This window comes from Labrus mixtus, chromosome 12, assembly GCF_963584025.1.
Source record: "Labrus mixtus chromosome 12, fLabMix1.1, whole genome shotgun sequence".
Taxonomy (NCBI): Eukaryota; Metazoa; Chordata; class Actinopteri; order Labriformes; family Labridae; genus Labrus; species Labrus mixtus.
The window spans coordinates 16,908,209-16,931,540 of NC_083623.1; the positions used below are offsets into that span (position 1 = coordinate 16,908,209).

Consider the following 23,332-nt stretch of genomic DNA (forward strand, 5'->3'; position numbering starts at 1 on the left):
GCTAATTAGTGTTGAAACCAAAGGAAACCACAAAACTACATTTTGCCCCAACCTGCTAATGTATAATGCCTTGGGGGAGAATTAAAAGGAAAGAGTGTAAACACTGAAAATAATTTTTACATGCTAACTGAAAATTCAGTCTCAGGTTGCATAATAAATACATGAAGAGCTGAGCTGCCTGTAGCAGAAGAGCTTTCCTTTATGAGGTCTTTGCATTGTGTCAGACTGTGGGCAGGGGGGTGGAGCTGCACTTTGTGGTGTCAATGGTCTGCTGCTGGGAGGCTCCATAATGAGTCCCACTGTGTATATTCCTTTTTATATCTGAAAAAACAGCCGTGGGGCTTGATGATGCTTTCTGATGTACTTGTTCATTTGTGAACAGGAAGTGTGTGGAAATATATGAACAGTATGGTTATGTGCACACTTAACCTTTGAACGGCTATCGGGAGCCCTCAGTTGGAGCATTACTTTGTTTCTAACTCACCTGATATCATGTTTAGTGCTTCTACAGAGGAGAAAAAATACATTGGAACAAAAAGAGCAGCTGGAAAATGTTTGCTCTCTAGCATTTGCATATCCCCTTTATCTTACCGCAGCAAGCATGTTTCTGGTCTATATTTTTATTCACAATGTGAAAACCAACTTTCTCTCTGAACACTAAAGCCACCTATATGTACCCATGTCACGTTGCGTCTCAGCAGCTACATGTTTATCACAGAAATCCAGGTTAATTCTGGTGGACTTGCGGGTGTGTGGCAGTCAGTCCATTAGGTCTTGCAGGCCACTGGTCGAACTCAAAACCCTATTCCGCCCGCCCAATCCCCTAAATCCTCTGGAGTGCTTTGTACTATTGGCGATGCCAGTTGAGAGTGAAAATACTGTGGCTAATGCTGTAGCACTGTAGCACCTAATATCCCCAGCTGTGGCGGGCATGGGCGGTTTATTATTATCTAACGAATGAATTTTTAGAGTCAGGAATTGAGGCCAAGGTCAGTGGATTGTATGGGATTTGTGGTCAGTTAAATGCCAGTCTGATTCAGGCACTGAGCCCAAACATGTGACGATACATGTGTGCAAACAAACACAGCGGGGAAACAAACGTTCACATAAAATGCACAACAGGTACCCCCCTGGTTTAGAGGAAAACATTACAATCACAAAAGTTTCTCCATGACCCAGGAGAAACTTAAAATGTAATTAAATTCACCTGTATGGGTTTCTTTAGAGAGTTTGAGCGTCCTTGACAGTCCATGCAATGTTATGGATGATGATGCAAGCATCCAGCTCTCGGTTACGACCGCATGCGTAACAGGTTATTTAAATCGGATCTTATCAGCCTCTAATTGAAGCCTTCCTGCATCATTCCTTTGATCTAAAGCCTTTTCTCTCTTACCTCATACTCCACATACTCCTCCTCCTCCACCTCGTAGGAAACGGTTTGGATCTTGACGTGTTCGCCATCTTCCAGCAGCTTGGCCTGGGGATCCTCCGTGCCAGGCGTGTCAGCCCCTGCCGTGTTGGATGCCTCCTTCGCCTTCTTCTCTGTGAAGGTGGTCTCGCAGCACTCGCTTTTGTATTCCTTAGCTTTGATGCTGCTGCTGTCCTCCTTGTACAGGATAAAATTTGGCCTGTAGAACGCCTCCACCGCCAGATGCAGAGAGGTGGCGTCCAAAAGCTGCTGGGATTTTATCTTCCCATTGGTGTTACAGCTCCCTACGCTCCCTACGTTGCCATTACTCACTTTTCCTCCCCCCTCACCTACACCTCCTCCTCCTCCTCCTCCTCCTCCTCCAGCAAAGTAATTGATAATATTTTCCTGGTACTGGTTATTTGGGAAGTCGCCCCCATAACCGTTGACCATGTGCTTACTGTTTTTGTCCAACAATGGGTTCTGGAGCTCACTGAGATTCTCCATAATAACCAAGGCCTAAAGATGAACGGGTGGTGCTTCTCTGTGATGTTAGGTCGTTAGATTTAAAGTTTCAGGTGGAATAAGACAGGATGTACTTCTCAGTGGCACTGCTGATGTCAATTAAAGTGTGTGGATGGCATTCAGCAGTGGGAATCTGGAGGGGAAACAGAAAAAGACAAATTTCAGGGTCAATTTATGAACTTGAGTAAAAATGTTATTTGACATATACCAGCAAGTAACAGTTTACCCAACACTTGCTCACATAAGATCAAAGTTGAGCCGTCGTTCCTGCGGCTGCTACAACTTTTACAGCATCTTGCCTGTCAAGCGCTGCACCCACAGATGATTTAATTAAGTTGAAATTGCTTCCTCACTCTGGATACAGTTACACACACACACACACGCACACATGCACACGCACACACATGCACACACACACACACACACATGCACACACACACACACAAGCTTAGATACCAGAGTAATGACAGCGATGCATCAAAGCACGCCCCTTCACATTAATATAATTTGCTTGTTGTTAATATTACACAAAGCTCACAGGGCAGGAATGTGTCATATCTGTATGAATTAATTTATGCTGACATTAGTTTGACAGGTTGCGTGTCACATTTCTTTTGTGAAGAAAAGACAAAAGTCAAAGTCAAGACTTGACTTTAACCATTTTGAAAAATAGGATAAATCTGCAACATACAGCAATGTGCTTGTTAAGGGTGCATCTCACTTTTCAAGGGAACTGGAGGTACTGCTGTGATTGGTTTGATTGATATTCTCCCAAAACACCCATATAAATGATAACTAAGTAAGTAATAGAATGTTTTGGGTCGTATACACTGCACAAAGATAGCAAAGCATTTAACCATCAAAAAAAGGGGTTGGACACACCCTACTGTAAATGTACTAAAGCTCACACTTGTTTAGACCATGTGCAACAGGCTGAAAAGAGCCCTAACAACGTCTTTCAGACTGATTTTTATATTATCATTAATTCCCAAAAGAAGTCAATCATAAGAAGGTAATCTGCTTCTTTTAGAATTTAAATATTTATGGCCATTACTCACTTCCAGAATTTAGCACCCTCTGAATGAGATTATCACACTCAAAAAAAAGAAATTGGGGCTGTTTGCCAAAAAGCTTCCAACTATAAATAAGAATACAAAGGGGGGGATCAAGCATATCATTTGCTATTTTTCAAACAGCAATTCCAACAAAACTGGCATTTAAAATGCATAAAAACCCCATTTACAATAATGTTAACAATGTCACTGTATGACACACGACAAACGTTTTCATCATAGAGTACAAGACTGACCGGCCAGAGAAGCTGCATCAGTTTGGATCTCATGCACACCAGTTCCCTCTATCCCCCTGCTCTACACATACAGAATGTATCAGGCACACATAATGACGTAACTGTCGGACCTTAGACCACTTTCCTAAACTATAGATCAAATACGACCTACATGGCTTTTTTCCACAAAGGTGGATACTGTTTGGTGAACACAAACAGCAAGACCACTTCTAATTTCTAACCATCAGTGTGTTTGTGCCCTGTTTAAGATTTATTTTTGGGCTTTTTGGGCCTTTGTTTGAGAGATAGGACAGTGGATAGAGTTGGAAATCAGGGAGAGAGAGAGTGGGGAATGACATGCGGGAAAGGAGCCACAGGTCAGATTTGAACCTGGGCCGCCCGCTTGGAAGACTGCAGCTTCCATACAAGGGGCGCGCGCATTAACCACTGCGCCACCAGCGCCCTAGATGTGTTGTCTATTAATCCCAGTTTGCTCGCTATCCGGTAACCATTTTTTCATCTCCACTTGTCAGTGACAGTTAAAGCTGTTTCATTGGAGCTAATGCCAACATACCCGACTTGTTTAGCCAAAGCTGGTGCCATCGAACTCAAATATTATTTTTGCTAGCAATGGCTAACATTAGCCAAACTAAACTATATCTGTAGCTCCAAAATAACATGTGCTGGGTTTTGTTCAGGTGTTTTTTTTGAAAGGTGTTCAGTTTAACTCAACACAGACTGGGCTGAACAAAAGATGAGATTTCATGGTTAAAACTTCAAACTATTCTATACAGGCCTTTGGGTAGAAATATTTGTCAAAAAATTTTGACACATAAAAACACACCAACAAGTGAAAATTGTGCAATTGAGAGTGCAAAGGTGTTGAGATAACAATTGTTATAGATCAGGCATATAAAACATAATGAAACACAACCATACAAAAAGACACCAACTGGCACAGGTAAGCCATCATTGATGAATCCCTCTTATACTCATGCTAACTCAGCAGTGAAAGGTAAATAGTTGCTCTGGGGGATGCTAAAACATAGAGCTGATTATTAATAGTCTTAAATTAGCTCTGGAATGACGATCTTCTTTACGTTTAACTAAAATACAGTTTTACAATCAAATTATTCACTTAACCTCCAAGCTATTTCCCCTAAAAAAAACCTGAACTCTCTGCTTCTCCATTGTCACCCTTAACCTCTGTCTGATTAATCAGCGTTTAAAAAAAGGAACTAAACCAAAGCAGATTATTTCACTGGTCTTGATCCCAATGATGTTTGGCTCAGTAAGTGCACTACTGTCAAATCAAATAGATTGTATTTCCAATTGAAGAAGACAAGATTATGCATAATGGAATATAGCATGTTAGAATGGGATATGGATGATAGTTTGTTAGTTAGTTAGTTTCGGGTTCTAAGGATAATAATTGTACATAAATCTTCTCACGGATGATTTATGTGTTTTCTTTATCATTTCGTTTATCTCGCTCCACAACATCTGCTTATTTATAACAAGCTCACAAATAAATCTAAAATGTTGCTAATGTATAAGGTCAGACACTCGTTTGAAGAAAAAAAAGGAATGCAGTATCTACAAGAGTTCTTCCATTTTCAATAAATCATCATCTCTTTCTCTCTCTCATTTCCCCTAACGTAGGGTTCATGTTTGCCACACTTCATGTTTTCTGCCCCATGAATAAAATACGAGCCTCATGCTCCCAGGCTTCCTCAAGCGCAGTAAGCACCGGACAGTCTGCAAAGTTTTCACGGTCCCTCCCCCGTTAGACTTCATGCGTCTGAATATGCTGACACCGTTCTTCCACACCAGAGCGCCCTTTGGTCCACATGTAGCCCTGGGGTTCGCAAACTCATGCAGTTTTTTTTATTAATTGACTAAAATCGTGTGTACTTACAAATTCTCATGAAAAAGTAAATACCAGCAGGTGCTGAGGTTGCGGTCTAGTAAGGATGCTGCATGCACTGCTAGTTTTCTGGTTTTCAAGGGAAGGATGGCCTCTGGCGTCTGGCTTACTGGTATTTAAGGTGAGCCAGACGCCAGAATGCCGCCTTAAAATACTCGTACCTACCAACACCAAGTGATCATTTGTAGCTGAAAATTAGCTGCGACCTCCTGGGTGGGTTTGATGAATAATGAAAACTGATTTACAGGACATGAACTGACTTCACTTTTAAAATAAATTTGTACTGCTTTCAATTTATCGGTTCCAACTGGGTGCAAAGACCACTCTTACGTAATTTTCCCTTGAGTCTCTGATGTTTTTTTTTAAATGTCAGAAAGCATTTTTTTCCAAATCAAAGGAAAGCTACTTAAGTTAAAGGGGCTACAAATAGCATTTTAACATCAATAAATCACTACTTCATTAATACTGAAGCTCCAATGTCATTAGCATAATCCAAGAGACAGTTAGCAAGAGGACAAGCTACTTCTGAAGCTTCTACGCCGCAGTATAGATTTGGAAGTGGGATAACTCAGTTAAAAGAGGCACAGCCTTAAAACTAAAAGATAAAAACAGCATGTTGCTATTCCAAAGTGTCTCACAGCGGCTGATTGAAGAGGCTTGAATAAAACAGATTCTAATAATCTCACTCTCTCTGACTTCGTTTTAGATACAAAGGCTGCCAGGTAAAATTTAAATAACGTTTTTAGTAAGTTCCTCCACTTTTTTTAACATGCTATTCATGACTTCACTCCTCCATACACCACAGATCTTTAAATTTATATTCCAGCCAGATTACTGAGATCGTTTGAAGTGTCTCTTTGTAACTGGCCCGAGTCTGTCCCTTTAAGTGTGTGGCTGATGGGTAATGTATGCCATACCATGTTTTGAGTTGATGCTCCACTCCAGTATAGGTACGAGTATGTATATGTCTCGTGTGTCTGTGAATATAGAAACACGGTTTGGAAGTTTATACTCAGTCACCTTTACTATTTTGCATGCCAAATTAGCCTGGACTTCGTAACCTGCATTAAACGAGCCAAGCATCGGTCCTTTACTTCACTAAGGGACGACGGAGCTGACAGAGGTAACATCTTTTAATCGTTCCTCACATGTTCCACTAAACTAAAGCACTGTCGAGTCAGCCTTTTGTTCTTCATCTCCCTGAACAGAACTCACTGCCTATGAATGTAAAGCTGGCAATCTCTTTTGGTATTATTAAAGAAATGAAGACCAACATTTTTTATCTGGCTTTTAATTTGGCTTTTTACAATTTTACATTCCTTTAATTTACTGATATCAGTTCCTGCTTTTCATTGTAGTATTTTTTTTTATTGTTTATTTACTTTAGAATTATTTTTATTTTACCTTTCTCTTCTTGATTTAGTCATTTATAATTTCATCCATTTTCGTCTATTTCTGTCTTTATGTCCAGTCAGTTTTTTGTCCTTTGGACATCATGTTTGTGAGTATATGATAGGTGTTAGATAAATAAAGCTGAAAGGGGCTTAGTCCAGTTAAAAATAGCATCTGCATTGACTAAGAGAACTACTTCAATATCACTTTTCTATGAATTTGTTTGAATTCCCCATAGTTATCGGATGTGGCAGTTTCAAGTCCTTCTAGGATAATTTGGCAGCATTTAAAACTTTTTTTCCCCCTTATTCTTCTCCTCCTCAGGGGTAAAACATCTAGTGCTGTGCATTGGTTATTCTGATGTAGACTGGGATGGACCAGACCAATTGAAAAGTACGTAATTTTGAAAAAGAATGAATAGATATCGGTATCCTCTGCATAAAATTAGAACGCAGTACCAGATGATGTCCTTGACAAAACAATAACAGGTGTTGTCATAGCATTTCCTGTTTCTTCTGCTGTAACACTTCTCTACAGCACAAAAGCTACAAGCTAGCAGCGGATTACTTCTGGTGTCATTACTTGCGGCTGCTCTGTTAAATCTTTTTGGTGTTGTCATGCTTCCAAATAAGTTGCTGCTGCTGCATGATGGTGGTGCAGGGTAGGCTTTGCTCTGGTTAATGGGAATGTAAGTGTGTATAAGCCGTTTTAGTCCAAGCTGAGTAATGTAGGACACTTCAGAACCAGAGAGGATGAATGTCATTGAATAACCACTGCTGTGTGTGTTTGTGTGTGTGTGCAACATTTGTTTGTGGGCGTTTGTGGTCTGTGCATGTGTGGCTGTGAGTAAATATACATGTCTACGAGTAGGTGGAGTTGTTTGGGAGAGAACCAGAGTGTTGGGAAGAGAGAAGAGAGATCATACTGATACGCGATTCTCTGGTTGAGTGCGTTTAAGGCTTGCTGGAAGACAGCAGTGGCCGGGAGGTATGAAGAGCTGGGAGGTACCGCTGAAAGCAAATGAGGCAGAGCAAAGGCTGTTGCGAGGAAAACAATTCAGCATTGCACAAGCACAAGGCCGATGTGCTGCAGTAAAGGAAAGCCCAAAGGTGTTTGACAAGGGGTCTAACAGATTAGCAAACAACCTGTAAGCATCCAGGTGCACGAGGATAAGAATGAGACATTGCTAACATGCCAGCCATGCTGATGTGTCTGTTCTCTGCAACCCCATTAGACTCCAGTCAGCACACTTTATTTCCCTTTGTCAGCCCATTGCCAATCAACCTCAGACCTCTGACCCTGAAGCAGAGAGTGGGTATTATCTGCCAGGCCTCGAGGCCAGCGGGGCAGGATGCAGCTGAATACCAATGTGTCTTATCTGTCGGCCATGTTTACCCACCCATTCCATCCAGCTTCTGTCTCTTACAGCTTTTCCTGGATATTTCAGTACGGTGCGCTCGACAACAACAACTTCATCTTCCTGTAATTTGATTTTGAAAGCAGTTGCTGGCCTATAATATGCATAATAAGGGAACGCCAGGTAGTTATAGATGATCACGGATACAGATTATGCGTGCATGGCAGAAAAAATCCCAATGCACATTTGTCAGTGAACCCTTCCTCTGGCCTCTGCACATGAAAGTCCACTGACAGATTCAAAGCAACGGAAACGGATAAAGTGAGTAATGGGCTTAAAAGCGTATTGACTGATCCTTTTATGGACTATTATCATCAAAGGAGACTGTGTAAAAATGTCATAATCCACTTGAAATTAATCTGAATCCTGCTCCTGTGTCAGCAGTTGCCACTGATACGCTGTCCCTGCTCTGTCTGCACGTCTATCTAAAGCTGATAAAACATAAACCCTGAGCAAAAGGAAGCTCCAGCTCTCCTTACATGGACCCTTGCGTCCTTGTCTCCTCTCGTGTACTGCCACACTCTTATCACCCAGTTTAGTGTTTTCCACACCTCTGTCAGATGATTCAAAGTGTTCATTGATGTGTGAATCCTCCATTGAAAACCTCAGCCACATGTGTTTAAATAATTCAATGGGACGTTGCTGTCAATAGCAGCCATGTAGACTATTACTGCTGTGGTTTGTTGTTAGAGAGAGGAAGGCACTGGGAAAGTTGTCTTCATTTTGTATTTATGGGAACACACAGGATTTAGATTGAGATTTTTGTCTTTGACAATTTGTTTCTGAAAGTATTTATTTGTTGATGGATAGATAGAAATGAGGGAAAAAAAACAGTGCTACGCAGTTAAGTTATTTTGTGGAATAATTTGAAGCTGTTTTTCAAATACCCCACTGTAGCAGTGAGTTTAAAAGCAGCCTCTCCCTGGGTAAGGTTTGTTTAGTCTATTAGGACTGCAGTTCAAGCAGCGATTAGACCTGACATCACTGGTACCAACCCAATTGTTGCAGGCAACAGGGATAGATCAGAGGGAGAAGGTGGAGATTGATAGCTGTGTGTGTGACTCTGTGGGTTTGTTGGAAAGGGTTTCAGCTCCTTTATGCATGCCTTCATTTTTCCAAAACTGCAAAATCTACAACCTGTCACAACCTTAATCAATCACTTAATTGAATGCATAGACTAAGATAATGCTTACAAAATACCATCAACCACTCCTTTTCCTCCTCTTTTTTTCCCCTTGGTCTTTGTTTACAAGGTGAAAACTGATCCTGACAGCACTCTCCGGCTACACATGGAGTGTGTTCACACATTTCTGAACACATACAAAAAGGCACTCATAAAGCAGAGCACACAGAGTGACAAGATGACTTCATTTCATTCTCCAGTCACAACACACACACACACACACAAAGAAGGGGAGATGGATTGATTCTCCATAGGACGCAGGTGGGAACTGTGTGCAGAGTTCTTCATCAACAACCGCACAAGACATACATTGCATTGCGACACTTTACTCTGGTTAATTCCGTTGGATGCTGAACATTTTGTTTAAACACATTTTACTAAAAATAATTTTCACCATTTCGACCATTATGATGATACGTTGAGCAGCTTTAAAACAATTACACGCGGTCAAAAAAAAAAAAAGCAAACACTGAACAAAAATGTGCAGTTTCTACCTTTAAATGGATGAATTTCTTTCTTACCTTTGAGTTCTTGACAATCCAGATATTGTTTGAAAGAAGCAAACACTCGCTTGTTTCCGTTTGTGCATTATGGCTGGGCTGCTGAAGGTGTCGCCCAGGGAAAAAGACATTTCTCCGACTTTCTCATTTTCATGAAATAGCCAATCATTTCTGGCGAACAGGTCTCCTCTCGACAGATGAAAAAAAAAAAACAACCCACCGCCGTCACAGCTCGTAATCTCTCTCCCCTATAAACACGAAGGTCTCCCCTCCCCAATAAACCGTTTACCTTGAGAGACGACTGAAATGTAGTCACCCTCAGAAAGTTAAAACAGCCTCAGTGGAAAGAGAGAGAGAGAGAGAGAGAGAGATGCGTCCTGGTGCGGGGAGGTTCACAGAGAGAGGCGCGGATGGAGAGAGGAGGAGTGCACTCCGATACGCTTCACGACGCGCGTAAAAATGAGAAAACAGCGTCCACTCTCATTCAATGCTTGTGTTTACTTTGACTGAATACTACTTTGAAAGAGGAGGTTAATCTTAGACTGGATTTTTGTTTTTCTTCAGAAAATATTCCCCAGGCTGCAGTATCCAAAGCCCCATCACGTAGAACGAGTCAATTACTGCCCGAGATCTAAATCCATCATTAAAACATGAATCGGAACCTTACAGAAGGCAGCATTAAGAGTTCCTTTCTTTGAATGCCTCTACAATTCCACTAATGTCTGTCGTGAGCGTTTGATTAGGCCTGCGTGACCACCCAACAATATTAAAGCACTTGCTGACATTTTGTGGCATACAAACTCGTCTCTTAACTTTTTGAGGACACTGAGGGAGAGCCAAAATAATGACATTTAAAGGACCCCTAAATCCATTTTCTTAACCAGCTTCTAAGCGTTACTTTGACAACTTTGGAACCATTTTGCTCATTTGACAAGAGAGATTTCTGTAGTTTCTGCTCACACTGGTTTGAAGGCAGGACTGTAGTGGTGACGTCACATGCTTTTGTCATATCAGATCATTCTCTCCTGGCTCCTAAACATTACCATGCCATTTGGTCAAACCACACCACCACAGGCCTGTTGATGCAGACAGGAAGATGCGCTGCTTGTCAACAGACAAGGCAGGCAACTGCTTGTGGCCCCAGGCCAGTAAGGGGACCCCAAGGGCTGACAGACTCTAAACTGTCATTGCCAATTTTGACAGTAGGAAACCTCCCCATCTGACAGCGATTACTCTTGTTGCTCTGCTTAGCATCTCATGCATTATTCCTGGGAAAACCAAAGTTTGTCAATAAAAACCACTGAAGGAAAATAAAGATGAATTATCTGTCTGGTAGTGAAAAATAAAGAGGAACAGCATTGGGAGACTGGCAGACATAATGGTGGTTGGAGGGGCCCCTAATTAGTTTTTGCCTAGGGCCCCAACAGACTCTAGAATCTTCTCTGTAGACAGGTTAAGTTGAACTGAAGAAATGTTAACAAGGAATGTTTTATTTTGAAGGGAATTTTTCATATTGTTACATATTTGGCAGCAAAAGTTTTAAGTTATCCAGAAAACCAATCAGTCGGTAATTTGGCTATAATATCATGAAAACATCAACACAACTGCCGGCTGTGACATTGCCCCTCAGCCTCCTTTTATCAGTAAAACTGCAGAGTCTGATTAATAAAAAATAAAAAAAAGAACTGAAAACGGCTGCCATTATCCTCTGCCAGTACCTGATAATTATACACCCTCCTTATAGAACAGACCCCACAATTTAGACAGACTGTAATCAACTTTCCATTAGTAATCCAGAGTGGTCCTCTTGACCCTACCTTATTTGGCAACCTCATCAAGCCTGATACATGACAGGAGTAAATTATGATAACATATCATTATGTACATTTTATGAATTTGAAAATTGTTTCATGAGCAAGTATGGATATTTCCTTTGCTGGACCTGTACCAAAAATGTCTTACTGTGTGACCCATAATTGTTCACAAGACCAATAAAATCAGAATTTAGAAATGTGAACGAGACAGTTTGACCCTGAAAACTAGGGCAAAGAAATGTTATCACTTAAATGGTAATAAAGTAAAAAAAAAAACACATCTTTGTCTGCAGGACCTAACTTGTTTGTTTATGTACTTTACAAAAAATCTATGAACTCTAATCAACCTTGACCTTTGAAGAAAAAATAACAATTTTGAGCACCGTTGCTTCAAATTTAAAGCGAAAGTACGTCAGTCTTTTCTATGTATTCCAATTTCCTTGGCTTGGTGTTGTTTTTATATTAACTTAAAATGCTAATGTATTAAATCACTCTCAGCATGTTGTACAACAAGCAGCCCTTGTCACTCTAATGTAATTAAGCAGATTACTTATATGTATACAGAGTTTCTTGGAGACAGTGTCGACAACAAACAAAGAGAGAAAACAAAACACCGACACATCAGGATGTGAGAATAAAGAACCAAACCTCATGTTCTATGTTGAAATGTTTTTACCCTTGTTTAGAAGTTCAAATGAGGCCAATCATATCGCACAAGACAGAAAATATTCCCCAGTTATCTCCCATAGAATTTAGACTGATAGGGAATTCTATTAGCGCTGTGTGGAAATGAAAACCGAGGAGTGCAGCAGTTTCCTGTGCTGAAGGACTCTGCTCCATAAATGTAGTGTCACTTTCACTGCAGTCATTTCACTGGCGTTTATATATTTAGAAATGTGATGTGATTATAATAAGCTCTGCCTGACATCACTGCAGTGGAATGATTTCATGCAGTTGAAAACATGCTGTATGTCTACATTTTTTGATGATGTTGAATATAAGGAGAAATATAAAATAAATATATATTGAAAGGCTATAGCTCTTAAATAGCTCTGGATTATGCTTCAGCTATTAAATGAAGGTGACTTTTTTAAAGGTTAAGACAGCCTTGATGGGGTTAATGTGTGGTTCAAGTACCTCGTTCAAGTGGATGAACTTCAAAGGTAGCAAAGAACATGGTCTGAAATCCCCCTATCATTATCTAGGATCTGAATCTCCTCTAACAGCTCGCAAGTGGAGTCCTGACCACAATCTTGCCATTTTGATCTTCCATGAAAAAGCTCCTACGAGTGATCCACAGTACTGACACTTTCCCCTTCTTTTCAAGTACAACATGTTGTGCTTTTTGAGCTTGAACTTGTACACTACATGAAGCAAGGTGGGGAAAAAAAGGTCAACAAATAGCCAGAGAGTAAGAGGGTCAGAAATAGTCTTGTAGCAGCATTGATCATATTTGAGGATGACCAGGGGAAGGCTGGGTGACAAGAGTGTTGGCACAAAGGGAGGTGGCTCTGACAGGCTGTGTAATAGCCATCGCTGCTCCCTACTCCATTTCAACATGTTTCCCCGTAAGGTGTCTGTTCCTACCTTGCTGAGTTCTCGTTCCCTCAAAAGTTCAAGTTTTTTTTTTCATATTGTCGTCTACTGTCTTCTTTTTCTCCCCTCGATAACTCGATATCACTGCAATCATATCTGACAAATAGATTCCGATCTACTGGCCGGCTGCACTCTGGACCACATCAGAAACCCATCAATCATAGATATCATGCACATCTTTCTCTCTTTGTGTTGAGCCCAGTTTGACCACAAAATCGGCTCTCACACCAAGGAATTTAGCCGAATCCTCCCCTCTGCTTTTCAGAGGAGGTCATTCAGCTCGGCAGGTCTGTCTTGCATCAGAGATGAGCCGCGAGATCCAATTTGTTTGTGCTGAGATGACTCCAATTCCTTTGCCACAGAACATTAAGGCTGCAAATTAATATCCCTGGGCTCAGCGGCTCACAGCTCTGTTTGGAGACAGGAGGCAGGCACACTGGGGGAAATGGCAGATGCATGGAGAGAATTCTTTAAGACCCCGAGGTACCTTGTCTTTTTAAGCCCTTTGTCTCTCCCTTCACCTTTTTTCTTGAATTTTTTTCCCTCATGGTTTCATCTTTTCACCTAAAGAGACCTTCTCCCGATTGAGATTAGGAGGTATAGAGCTCATCTAAGGTGTCGTGCTCTGAGTAACAACACCTGCAGTCACTCTTCAGTCACCTCTCGGCAGACATTCACAGAGACGATCAGATGGGAATACAAATATGCAGTAAAGTGAGAAAAAGTTTGGAGAAGACCTAACTTCTAGCCTAGCTGGATGATGGAAAAAGTCTCGATTTGCCTTCCAGAAAATCTTTAACTCATACATTTATATGATATATTTTGTTTGTTGAAGCCTAAGTATCAAAACAGATTTTTCTATGTGGTGCATGCAAAGAAATATTTTCACACACCCGATGGCTAACCACCACGTACGTTTGCATGCGTGAGAGGAAATAAATCTCCATGCCAGCAGGCAGCAGTAGTCCGCTGTTATGATATGAGAGACTCATTTTCACATTCATATTATAGGTAGCCTACTAATCGAGAATAATACTTACTTACTTACTGCCCTTTATGCCTACTGGCATGTAGGGCAGCAACAAAGGATCTCCACTCCTGTCTGTTTTGGGCGAGCTTTTGGATAGAACTCCAGGTCTGCTTCATGTCTTTCAGTTCTTTCTCCACTGTTCGACGCCAGGTTTCTTTGGGTCGTCCTCTCTTTCGTTTGCCTTCAGGTGTCCAGTGTAGGGCGGTTCTAGTAATGTAATCCTGTTCTTTTCGCATGATGTGTCCAATCCATCTCCACCGCCTTCTTTTTATGATGGTCTCTATACTTTCTTGGTTGGTCCGAGCAAGTAATTGCTGGTTGGAGATGGTGTTAGGCCAGAAGATACGTAGGATTTTTCTGAGGTTTCTTGTGTGGAATGCCGAGAGCTTGGAAAGGTCTTTCTCTGTCATCCTCCAGCATTCAGAGCTGTATAGTAAGGTGGAGAGAACACAGCTCTGGTACAACTTGAGTTTGGTGTTGATGCTGTACTTCGTGGACTTCCACACATTGTTCATCATTCTGAATGTGTTTCTTGCCTTGTTGAGTCGGCTTTTGATGTCATTGCCTGTTCCTCCATCATATCTAACAGTGCTTCCTAGATATGAAAACTCTTCTGTTGTGGGTATATTTACTCCATTTATTTGTATAGGTGGGGGATTTTGTGTGTTTAAGGTCATCACCTCTGTTTTCTTCAGGCTTATGTTCAGTCCTATTTGTTGTGCAAATCTGTTGACACAGGATGTTTTTTCTTGCATATGTTGGTGGGTATGGGAAACCAGTGCCAAGTCGTCTGCAAAGTCTAGGTCTTCAAGTGTTGTAAATAGTGTCCATCTGATGCCTCTAGGTTGATCTTCGGTTGTTCTTCGCATCACCCAGTCTATGACAGTATTGAAGAGTAATTCTGACATCACGCATCCTTGCCTCACTCCAGTCTTGACTTCAAAAGTGTGGTTGCTGTTTCCTACTTGGCATGTGAAGTTGGTGTAAAAACCCTTCATGATGAGAATGATTTCTTGTGGAATCCCATACAAACGTAGACTGCGCCATAAACTGTCCCTGTGGATGCTGTCAAATGCTTTCTCGAAGTCTACAAAGTTGATATATAGCTGTCTTTGCCATTCTGTGCACTGCTCTATGATGTTGCGCAGAGTAAAAATCTGGTCGGCACACCCTCTTCCTTTCCGAAATCCTCCTTGCTCTCTTCTGAGCTGCTTGTCTATTGCATCTGAAATTCTTTGTATGATGATTTTTGCAAGTATTTTGCTTGGAATTGACAAAAGGGTAATTCCACGCCAGTTGTCACAGTTTTTTAGGGAACCTTTCTTGGGGATCTTTACGATTACACCCTTTGACCATATATGAAACTTCCTAACTGCCAATTAGAGAGATTCCTCTCACCGACCGCGATCAACATGTCGATTGGCCAAAAAGAGGCCGGCAGGTTGCGACCAAACAGGCTAAACTACAAAGACTAGGGCGACGACCGATCACCGATGGTCCAACTAGGGCAGACGGCCGACGATCTCCTTGGTGTGTCAGGGCCATTAGGTCTCCTCTGGTGGTCTTTCCAGCCAAGAAATATTCTGCCCCCTAAACTACCGTAAATCAGAAAATAGACTTTTTTTTTTTTACTGATAAAACAAGCAAATGTTAGCTCATTCCCTTCGGAAGTGTCTGTAGTAGTTATTACTTTCAAACAAAGCCAAGCTGGATATTTATCCTGCCTCCAGTCTTAATAAAGCAAATCTAGTCAGCTTTTAGGCTGTTCATCAGCCCAGCTGTTGCAGCTATAGTTAAGCAAAGATGTAATATTAATATCATTATTCCTTCCTTACAACAAGGATGCTAATGATGGCCTCCCACAATATCTGTCAGGCAACACACAAAACAAACAAACGAGATACCACAGCTGTTATTGTCTTATAATACACTGAGAAAATTATTTTTGTGCTATACTAAATAAATGATGTGAATCATATTGTATAGATGGCCAAAGTTACAGTGAGTCAGTCAGAAATCATGTTGAATTCCAACAGAATGTATTCCTGACCCTCAGGCTAAAGCGTTGTCTCATGGCAATAATTGCAAGGTGGGTAGAGTCCAACCTTTGCTGCGTGTGTTTAATGCGCCTATTGCAGAGGAGCTGAAGGTTTGCATGCAGCATACTAAACACAGCCAGCACAAGGTAAACAAAAAGACATGTTTTTGTGGGCTCCCTCTGCCTTAAAGCCTTAAAGCCTTCCGCTGAAGGTTAGATCAGTAGGTAAGAACATCAGTCACATATACTGGATAGCATGCAGCCTATACACCCGGTGCTGCTGCTGTTTCTTAGAAAATTTCAAGCCAGAAAGAGACAAAGAATCAGTGCCTGCTTGCTTAACATCAACATCCTTCTGAATTCGGCAGACAAAGAAAACATTTTATTTTAAATTGTCGTTTAATCTTTTGATTTGAGCCTGAATGAAAGCACAGCAGTGATATAAATGAAACACCTTTCATTTTTGGAGATGGCTGTTACTTCACTTACACATTCATTATTTCATTAGATGTGACCAGTCAGAATGAGAGAAGTTCACAGCAGCATCTTCAGACGATGCTTTGTGCTCTCTGCATCACATGAAATGGAAAGTAAAAAAAACGCTCCAAAAAATAATCAAGCTGGAAGAGCAACCATTCTTCATCCTGAACACAAAATGCTTTAAAGGCACATTGAAGTTTTTTGTAATGATTTATTTTTCTGTTGAATATGAAGAGAAGAGCAGATTATTGGACAGAAGCAATGAGACTGTCAAAACAGAGACATATCTTCTCTCTAGTGCTTTGCCTTTTTTCTTCAAATACATGGCTACAGTTTGATCTAGAAGCCTCAATAATGCTTCTTTTCTTGCCCATACTCTTGTCAAACATGACTTGTTTGTAAGCTTGTCAGTATATGTCTGCTAATAGTCACTGACATTTTACTAATTAGCCTCCCTTTGAATCAATCAGGCCTCTCATTTTAATAATGTCTCGTCTTTTCTGTTGAGATTGACATTTGACTCACTTATTGACTTTACAAATTATGCAGTAAATGTTCATTTTCTCCCAGAGATCCGTTTGTTTATCGTCTGATAGGTTGCTTAAAACCTTTCACTGGTCTGTGTAGAGTTTGATAACCATCACACATCAGTATAAGTACTGTGTCTTAGTCCTATTAAGAGTGGTAATTACTCACTTGTGCATTTAAAGCTAATGTTAAATTCCTTTTACCATAACCTGGTTTCATACTGCAACTTTATTTTTTCTTCTGAAATTGTACCACATGAAGGAGTTATCCACTGCTGATAACCACATTAGAGGTAGGCTTTAAGGAGTTTGATTTCTTCTTTAAAACGGTTCGGATTAAGGACTTCTGGTGCATTTAAGTGGAAGTAGATATAGAAAGAAGAAAAAACAGCACAGTTTAATCAGGCATGCAGACCTTCTGAGTCTGAGATTAATCCTCAACCATAGTGAGTTGCTTATCAGAACATGGTTTCAGTCGGTTCTACTGTGCATAGTAATTCTTCACTGTCAGTTATTTTAATGAACTCTTTTCAAGGTAAAATAATTATTCAACCACAAAAAAAAAATCAAAGAAAGTGAATAAAGTGAACACGGTGTGTTACTCTCAAGACAGGTTCAGAGTGTTATTGTTAGTGGTAAGCAGGCAGTGGACTGTGGTCAGGGAAAATTATGCTGCTCAGGAAAAAGAACCTTAGACTTTATAAATGATGGCTGTAGCCACAGTGATGTCATCCATTGCTTTTCTGACTGTGTGTTATGAGTGCCATGAGTTTTCTGGAGCCATAAGTGCCCATATTTTGAGGAGAGGGTTACGCTAGAGAAAGCGAGGGTTTGACAAAGAAGAAGTTATCAAAGCTCAACAGACTATACCCCTGGCCAATTTATTAACTACTTAATTACTTAATTCAACTTTGTGTTTCCAACAGAATGAGATTCTATTTTTGGTGGTGACGGACTTCTTGTGTCTGACTATTTATCAAAGACGCTTGTGTAGCAGATTCGACACAAGCTTTTCCTTATCTGCTTTGAAAGAGAGGTGGTTGACCAACATGTAACTTTAAATACCTTCTTGTCACTATTATCCTCTGCAATTACTCCAGTGTCAGTGCCTCGGAGTCTTCGGACTTCAAGGCATCATAAGATCTTGAGCTGGCATGGATGCATTGCACCCTACTTCCTTTGCCTTGATTGCATTTCATATTACGATCATGATCTCATAAAGATCTTGTAATTATGAGATCTGTATCTCATAATTACAAGGAAAAATCTCATTATTATGAGATCCTGATCTTGTGATTGCAAGATAAAGGGTCCAGTTTTGTATTTTCTGTGGTGAATTCAATGTGCTTCCGTATTTGAACCAGGCTGTTAACATGTTTATTTTTGCTGTAAAATGGTTATTATAACATGGGGCCCAATGAGGATGTATCATTATTATTATTATTACGTTTTTTGGGGCTTTTGGAGAACTGCAGGGTTTTATTTGCACTTTAGCATTGGCGTCATTTTCTAACACCATAAGTTGAGACGAACATACAACACAGGGAAGTCCATTTTATGATGGCAACAGACAGAAAACACAAGGTGAAGTTGGCCTAAAGGTGGTTGTTTAAATGCCAATTTACTGTGCATATTGGTCTGAATGGTAATTGGCCTGCATTTTCACCGATAATACGCCATACAAGATACAGTGCAAAACACTATGACAGTTCTTTGGGAATAGATCCCACTGATGACTGCTCTCAGCTCATCCTCCTCTTTGATCAGAACCCTCTCCATCTCTATTGCATCACTGCCAGCCTTTGGGTGTCCTATTAAGCATCCCTCTCTGGTTCTTTGATTTCACCACCTGCCTGCGCTTGTTTGTGCTGCGCCCGACCACGACTGTTTCAGCCACCCACCAGCCAGCCTCACCCTTTGTGTGTCCATGGATTACCCCTAAAGACTGCGTCATAATCACACTCCCAGCCCGACCGAGGAATCTGAACAACAAACAGAGCCATTGGTGTTTGAAAAAGAATTTCTCAAACATATGCTCGGGTCTGCATGGCTGTAGCAGCTCAGTCCCTGCCGCAATTAATTAAACTAAATGTAATTATCATAATGAAAATATATGGCATAGACAGTGGCACAGCTGGGTAGACTGTGCCTCTCTTATTATTATATTCTAAGTCATCCATTTTTTTTAAATTTGCCACGGTCTCTTTAATCCAGGGGAGATAGCTTTCAATTTCTTTAGAGGGATGGAAAAGCTGCTTCTTCAGTGGTTCAGAATCAAACCCTGTATACACTTGCCTCTCTCATCCAGCATGGTATCACAAAAAGCAGGCTGTCTCTGTGAATTCCAGGCCTAATTTCACCATCCTTTCGTAATCAGTCAAGCCTCCTGAGGTTGTCTCTGACTTGATCCTGGAAACGTGATTGGCAACTGTTTAATGAGGACCTGTGTACCTTTGATTATAGTCCCTACTAATGAACAGGCACAGCATGTCAGTTTTGCCCTATTAGCAGGGAATACAGTCCGTGGATAATCAGTAGAGCAGCATGTCCAAATGCCAGTCAAAGGGCACCCTAGACATTTCATGCAGCTTCCTAAGGAACATTCTCACCCACAGTTCAAACTTTTAGATGTTATTTCCCCAGATTAAGGCCATCTGCTCTGTGTAAATGCCTGGAACATATGCTGTGATATTATTATTGTTTTTATTGATGCTTGCACAACTAAACCCCACACATCAACAACTTTGCTGACTTCTTCCTTCTTTTTTTCCCCTGTCTTGTCTTTTCTTTCCTTTGATCATCTGTGATATACAGGTTTGTATTTTATCTTGCACTAGAGAAGGCAGGGCAGAAGCTGTTGAAGAAGAAGTTTTTGTTTAGCAGTGGTCTGAGTAGTCCGGACAGGTTGATGTTTAGATTGGAGTTATTTTAAGGATATTGTTATGAGTAAATATAATAGGGCTGTCGAGAGATTACATTTTAGTTAACTGTGATTAATTGCATTTCGATTGGATGTTTGCAATTCCATTACATGCATTTATGAATAAAAATTGATGAGACTTTTTCTTGAAATGTTTGTACTGTCTTAAGCTGAGAGTGCTTTACTTGCTGTTTGAAATTAACCCTACTTTTATTTTGAAACAAAAGTAAGGACCTTCTGGTAGATGGAAGGTAGAAGCATTTATTCAAACATGGGCAAATAAACTTGTTACAGATCAAAAACTAAAGGAAAACGGCTCAAAGGAACAGTAAAAAAAGTGAAATGTTGTATGTCATGAGGTGGATACTTCTTTTGACTCTTTAACTGAGCTGTCTACAAGTTTTTTAAGTGAATTCAGCCATTCAGTGATGCAGCAGGGTCGTTCTTTTCCATCACTGTGACAACAGGAAGACTCTCTGGAGGCTTTTCTATAGTGTGCGTTAAGGGACAAAAGAGCAAGAGATTAATCACAATTCTAAAAATAATGCATTAATGGCCTTGAGTAAGTGTGATTAACTAGTTAAAGCTGACAGCCCTAAAATATAATCATATTAAGGGTTCTTTCTCTAAAATGTTTCACTCCTGACCAAAATGCCATAAATAACACCAATATTATTGCAAAAATAATCAACCTAATATCCTTAAATGTTTTGTTGTTAACTAACAGCTTGATAATCTAAGTAGATTTTTTGTGTTCAATCACATTGGGCTCAAAGGCATACTGGACATCTAAAAGTTGTTGATAACTTCTCACCACTTACTCCTCTGATGCCTTGCTTTAGGTTCTCCTTAACCCCTTTTTTCTACATAATCAGTGTCAGTGTCAGCAAGAGAGAATTGCTGTGATTTTAGTCCTACACTAAAAGAGGTAGGGACAATTTTGACTAAAAATACCATAAAGAGGTAACAATATCCATTTCAGTGTGTTTCATAACCAGCTAAAAACTCCTCAAAGGAGCAATACGTTCCTATTGAATCCATATAATGGCATAATTTGTTTCCTTGTATGCAGATGACACTTGGTTGTATTTGTCCTTATCATCTCTCATGTGTGTTACCTGTTTGCTTTTAGAGGTTGCCTGCTTCCTTCTTCCAGGATTATACTCTTTGCTTCAAACACAATGTTTTACCTCTTAACCATTGTTCTAATAATTGATAAACTTAACTATGATCTTGCTCTTCTTTTCCTTTTCTTTAAACAAATAAGCCTTTTTTTGCAATCAACACTTAAATTTAGAAGAGATTAAAACAGGACGTTTCCAGCATTTAGTTTCTTTTTTATAATCTTAGTGCATTTTGCTGAACAACTGTGCCTACTGAATAAAAGTTACCTCACATTCTATGTGACCTTGAAATAAAATCACACCTAATTCATTTTACATTAAGAAACAAACTTCACAATTTTGTAAAGGGCAGAAATGTTTTGGTTTAAATATACCTACATATTTTCGTGATGAATAAAAAATAGCTCTCTTACTGGCAAAGCACACCTGCCTTACTTTTCAGAACGTCAGTTATTGAACTTGCCGTCATTGTGGGCAGAGATCAGAGGAAACATCTAGATAAGCCGGAAAGTAAAATGAGGGACTGTAGGAGGAAAATTCACAGCTGAGTGCTGGAGGAGGCAGAGGAGTCTAATCACAGGCCAAGTCTGAGCTCTGAAACACACACACACACACACACACACACACACACACACACACACACACACACACACACACACACATACGCACACACACACACACACACACACACACCTGAATAGACAAGAATTACTACAAAGCAAAGCACATAATCATGATCATATTTCATTGGTCTCGAGCTTCAACTGCTCCTAGTGCCGAGCTCAATTTGACATTGGTACAAAATGTATGTATTAGTTTAATTTATAGATGGTAACATTTTAACCCACATATTCATATGACACCTGAAGTAGCTACATCTTTAAATACAAGTCATTAATAATGTATTTTATCTACACATCATACTGCCATAGATAACGTCCAATATTACAAACTTTGAAAGGCATGTCTTTAGTTATCCATTGATGTTACTTCTATACTGTTAGGTAATGCTGGCAAAAAGCAGATGAAAGTATATTACAGTTTTTATTTCATTTCTTTTTAAGAGTTTGCCTTTATATAAAAAGATTTGTTAACAATTAATGACTTTGCTAAAAACCAATTTGTTTAATATGGCAGAGTTATCACCCTCATTTCTATTCAAATTTCACAACCCATTCAGTCATAAAGTGCATTTATCTCTTTGCTCCGCTGGGTCCACACAGTTACCAGAGTTATAACGGCACGTCCTCACAACTGAATGATATCAAATATGGGGTTGATAGGAGCCAATGTGATTGTATACATATGCTTCTTATTAAAGCCCCAATTCAATTAAAGCCTCATTTATCATGCTCTCATATTGTCTAATCTCTTTGTGAAAGATATAGACAGCTAAAGGGGGTTAGGTATGGAGTAATGACTCTCTTTTCTCACTTTGCAGAAAGTGATGACACCCTCCAGCTCCTGAGATTATGACTGAATGACTCAGCCGGAGGTGAGTTTTAGTTCTTAAACTTAACTTGGAGTCACTACAGCGTGCGATGGAATCTGGCTGTCAAGGCCTTTTCTCTATAAATTCAATTAAAATGTCAGACTTTGTGTTGGCCCATGCATAACGCCAGGGTGTATTATATATTTTCCAGTCAGAGGAGTGGAGTGAGTGTGGGGTTGGGTTGGGGTGGATGGAGATTCAAGTGGTTGCCCTGTGAGTAAATTACTTTTTCCACAAAACAGCTTGCAACAAAGTCCACAGAAATGCTCAGAAATGAGGGAACAGCAGCCATCTAGTTTAATGAAAGTTTGCCTGAGCTCAACTTGCAATACAGTTTTTTTTAACTTAAGCGTATTCAAAAGAAGGCCCGCATTAATTAAGATTTACGAGTTCTCAAAGAGTAGATTATTTACTGGAACAAAAGGCATACAGTCTTTGGAGCTATTGATCAAAGCTTTAGGTATTTCTTAGAGTATTTTAATGTCATAATCTATCATAAGCATGTTTATTCCACTCCTTTACACCGATATAAAAGACTAGCATATAAAAATATAGGCGGACTTTAGATATAGACAGATGTAAAAATAAATATATATATAGAAAGATGTATTTACTTGGGACAGGCTTACTCAGTTGTGCTCATTCTGATTGCTGTTTGGTCAACATCATGA

General features: G+C 40.1%; 1 protein-coding gene and 1 long non-coding RNA gene across 2 annotated transcripts in view; one reads left to right on the forward strand and one right to left on the reverse strand.

Moving 5' to 3' along the window:
- Positions 1 to 10,024, reverse strand: part of syndig1l (synapse differentiation inducing 1-like) — a 40,135-nt gene extending 30,111 nt beyond the window's left edge. Inside the window, exons 1-2 of the mRNA XM_061052371.1 lie at positions 9,662 to 10,024; positions 1,394 to 2,066 (exon numbers count right to left, since the gene is read on the reverse strand). Of these exons, the coding sequence (XP_060908354.1) occupies positions 1,394 to 1,915 (522 nt within the window). The 5' untranslated portion in view covers positions 1,916 to 2,066; positions 9,662 to 10,024. The remainder of the gene's footprint in view (positions 1 to 1,393; positions 2,067 to 9,661) is intronic.
- Positions 1 to 22,668, forward strand: part of LOC132984582 (uncharacterized) — a 76,150-nt gene extending 53,482 nt beyond the window's left edge. Inside the window, exon 3 of the long non-coding RNA XR_009674978.1 lies at positions 22,611 to 22,668. This is a non-coding gene — a long non-coding RNA (uncharacterized LOC132984582). The remainder of the gene's footprint in view (positions 1 to 22,610) is intronic.
- Positions 22,669 to 23,332: the final 664 nt, after the last annotated feature.